Source organism: Manacus vitellinus, unplaced genomic scaffold, assembly GCF_001715985.3.
Source record: "Manacus vitellinus isolate BGI_N305 unplaced genomic scaffold, ASM171598v3 scaffold_16_pilon, whole genome shotgun sequence".
Taxonomy (NCBI): Eukaryota; Metazoa; Chordata; class Aves; order Passeriformes; family Pipridae; genus Manacus; species Manacus vitellinus.
Genome location: NW_021939189.1, coordinates 1,381,247 through 1,385,274, shown reverse-complemented (window position 1 = coordinate 1,385,274; position 4,028 = coordinate 1,381,247). Strand labels below are relative to the sequence as shown.

The 4,028-nt window shown below is 50.9% G+C and overlaps 1 protein-coding gene across 1 annotated transcript; it reads left to right on the top strand.

Moving 5' to 3' along the window:
* Nucleotides 1–310: 310 nt before the first annotated feature.
* FEM1B (fem-1 homolog B) lies at nt 311–3,354 on the top strand. The gene has a single exon (XM_029958821.1). It carries the CDS (start codon nt 317–319, stop codon nt 1,940–1,942), a length of 1,626 nt encoding a protein of 541 aa, XP_029814681.1. The 5' UTR covers nt 311–316; the 3' UTR covers nt 1,943–3,354.
* Nucleotides 3,355–4,028: the final 674 nt, after the last annotated feature.

The following is a 4,028-nucleotide window of genomic DNA, read 5'->3' as shown; positions in this document are numbered from 1 at the left end:
TAACTCTTCTTCCCAGATCTCCACAGGCTGAGGGCTGGAGCTTGTGGGTGGCACCTTCAAAGCAGCCTGGGGAGTCCCAGTGGAAATGTGGCCACATCCCTTGGCTGCTTTGAAGCTTCACCTGCCAGATCTCCTTCCCTGGGGAGGTCTGGGTGCTCAATCCCATTTTTTGACCTTGAGTTCCTTCAAGTCCGGGTGGGATGGCTGTAAAATCCCCGTTGTCAGCGGGGTGTGTGCCCGCCGTGGGATGGGCCAGGTTGCTTTTGGGAGAGCACCGTTTTAACAGCTTGTCCTCACGTTTGCAGCTTCGTCATCGATGGGGCCACGGCGCTGTGGTGGGCAGGCGGGCCCCGGCCACTTCGAGGTGGTGAAGCTGCTGGTGAGCCACGGCGCCAACGTGAACCACACCACGGTGACCAACTCGACCCCGCTGCGGGCGGCCTGCTTCGACGGCAGGCTGGACATCGTCAAGTACCTGGTGGAGAACAACGCCAACATCAGCATCGCCAACAAGTACGACAACACCTGCCTGATGATCGCGGCCTACAAGGGCCACACGGACGTGGTGCGGTACCTCCTGGAGCAGCGCGCCGACCCCAACGCCAAGGCCCACTGCGGCGCCACCGCCCTGCACTTCGCGGCCGAGGCCGGGCACCTGGAGATCGTGAGGGAGCTGGTCAAGTGGAAGGCGGCCATGATGGTCAACGGCCACGGGATGACCCCGCTCAAGGTGGCCGCCGAGAGCTGCAAGGCCGACGTGGTGGAGCTGCTGCTGGCCCACGCCGACTGCGACAGGAGGAGCAGGATTGAGGCGCTGGAGCTGCTGGGCGCCTCCTTTGCCAACGACAGAGAAAACTATGATATATTGAAGACTTACCACTATTTATATTTAGCGATGCTGGAGAGGTACCGGGACAGCGAGAGCGTCATCGAGAAAGAGGTTCTTCCACAGATCGAGGCCTACGGGAACAGGACTGAATGCAGGACCCCTCAGGAATTAGAGTCTATTAGGCAGGACAGAGATGCCCTTCACATGGAAGGCCTCATCGTGCGGGAGAGAATTCTGGGCTCGGACAATATCGATGTTTCTCACCCCATCATTTACCGGGGGGCGGTCTATGCGGATAACATGGAGTTTGAGCAGTGCATCAAGCTGTGGCTCCATGCCTTGCACCTGAGGCAGAAAGGCAACAGGAACACCCACAAGGACCTCCTGAGGTTTGCTCAGGTCTTTTCCCAGATGATCCACTTGAACGAGCCCGTCAAAGCCAAGGACATCGAGAGCGTGCTGCGGTGCAGCGTCCTGGAGATAGAACAGGGCATGTCCCGCATCAAAACCACGCAGGACTCCGACATCCACACGGCCCTGGACAACTACGAGTGCAACATCTTCACCTTCCTCTACTTGGTCTGCATCTCTACCAAGACCCAGTGCAGCGAGGAGGACCAGTCGCGCATCAACAAGCAGATTTACAACCTGATCCACCTGGACCCGCGCACGCGGGACGGCTCCAGCCTGCTGCACCACGCCGTCAACTCGGGCACGCCCGTGGACGACTTCCACACCAACGACGTGTGCAGCTTCCCCAACGCCCTGGTCACCAAGCTCCTGCTGGACTGCGGCGCCGACGTGAACGCCGTGGACAACGAGGGGAACAGCCCCCTGCACATCATCGTCCAGTACCACCGGCCCATCAGCGACTTCTTGACGTTGCACTCCATCATCATCAGCCTGGTGGAGGCCGGTGCCCACACGGACATGACCAACAAGCAGAAGAAAACCCCTCTGGATAAAAGCACGACCGGGGTGTCCGAAATACTCCTTAAAACTCAAATGAAGCTGAGTCTCAAGTGCCTGGCTGCCCGCGCCGTGCGGATCTACAACATCAGCTACCAAAACCAGATCCCCAGAACTCTGGAGGAGTTTGTGAAGTTCCACTAGGCCGTGTCAAACCTTTCGTGGTGGTGCTACCCCGGGACGACACCAGACAGCAGAATACACACGTGTACACGAAGTTGTTTTGTTCCATTCCTTTGGTTTCGGGTTCCTCTGGATTCAGTCTGCAGCCTCAGTTCTCGTGCAGATCTTGGAAGGGGGGGGAGGGAAGAAAAAAAGCCACATCATTTTCCTGTAGTTGAATCTGATGCTTTGAGATTTTGGTCATTTCTTTTGATTAAAAGAATCGCTTCGTTGTCTCTTGGTTTTATAAACAAAATGAAAAGAATCCCCATGTAACTTGTGTAGAATGTTTTGTTCCCAATCCACATCTCCACTCACCATTTGCAGATTTTAAAACTCCTCGGAGTGAGGTGGGAAAGAAAAATTGCAAAGTCTGTGGTAGCTGGTTAAAAGTGAAGTCTCGACACCCAGAGCAGGTCGGTGCTCTCATACCTCACCATCTCTTTATGCCTTTCAGTTCATGCTGAAGATGTTGGTAACGTTCTAAAGTTTCATTTCATTTCGAATTAAATTTTGAACGGCAGTTATCAACAGCTACAGACGTGGGGGATGCTCTGTTAGGAAACACAGGTTTAAATTCAGCTCTGACATGTTTTTCTAGTGGTAGCTGGTGCATCAAGCTCTTCATTTACACTCCTGCGGTAAGTGTTGAATAACTTTTGAACTAAAAACTCGCACACTGACCGAAAAACACCCGGAATCATGGTTTCTTTTTCCGTAGCTGTGTCGCTCATTATATAAAGATCATGCATGGATACCTAGAAAATGGATAGGGTATTTGTGTTTGTGTGTGTCCCAACATTTCAAAATGCTTTTTAACTCGTTTTTCTTTCTGTCCTTTCAACGATCAACACGCACCTTTTTTTTTTTTTTTTTTTTGACTCAAAGTATGTAAAAAAAACCTGCACTCCTGGATTCCAAACGCTGTACCTTCCTAACGGAGCAGTCTGTGTCGCCAAAGAGAGTCTTCCCTTGAAACTGGCTTTTCCAGGAAGCGTGGAGTCCGTGCCTCCCCGAATTGGACTGGAGGATTTTTCATGGTTTTTACTCCTTTCATTAGGAAAAAAAAAAAAAAATCTCTATTAACGCTGATTTTTACAAAATTGCCCTATCATAAATGTCTTTTGTGATAAGCAACTGATTGTACAACGCCGCTGTTGCTCGAGAACGTGCTTCTCCTTGGTAGAAGTTGCAGATGCTCCAGCAGTAAAATGTCACTTGTTTTGACAGGCTACTGAAAACTCTGGTTCTTTTAAACGCAGCTTTTTAACTGTCAGACGATGAAAGAATGTTCTGTAGGTTTTTTTTAAACAATCTGGGTAGAACTTTGAGGCGAGATTTGGGCACACGTTTCTATTTGTATTACAAATAAATAAACATTGAATGTGGAATGAGCTCGGAACTCTTCATTTTGCTCTGGGGGTGAGTGTTGGGGGGGGGTTGTGGCTCCGAGGGAAAAGCTTTAGGAACAGCTTTAGGACAGGTTTAGTTTCTCTGGTGTCCAGAGAATCTGGCTGGCCCATGCCTGGAAGTGTTCAAGGCCAGGTTGGATGGGGCTTGGAGCAACCTGGGACAGTGGCAGGTGCCATTTTTCTGGGCTGCAGCAAAGTCCTTCCCAGCCCAGGACCTTCCCTGTCCTTAGCCTGGAATTTTCTTTTCCAAGCATTAAAAGCCGAAGGATTGCCCTTGCTCTTTGTGGGAGTTATTTAATTGATACAATTAATTGATACAATTCCTTCCAGCCCCCCAGGTGCTCCTTTTCCTGGGAAAAGCAGCGGAGTGAGGGAGTGACTCCCCTCTGGCGGGAGGGGGAGGATTTATCGCTGTTATTTATGGATCTGGGAGCTGCTCTGGGAAACAGGATTGGCTTTTAAAAATAACCCCAGCTCAGCTGAGCCCGGCCCACGCTGGGCAGGAGCCGAGAGCAGGGGGGTGTGGGGAGATGCTCACAAACACACACACACGTACATTCCCACACAAAGAGAGATACAGATAGATATATATATAAAAATAACTAAATATAAAATAATGAGTTTATATATGTGTAAGCAAACACGTACACACCCTC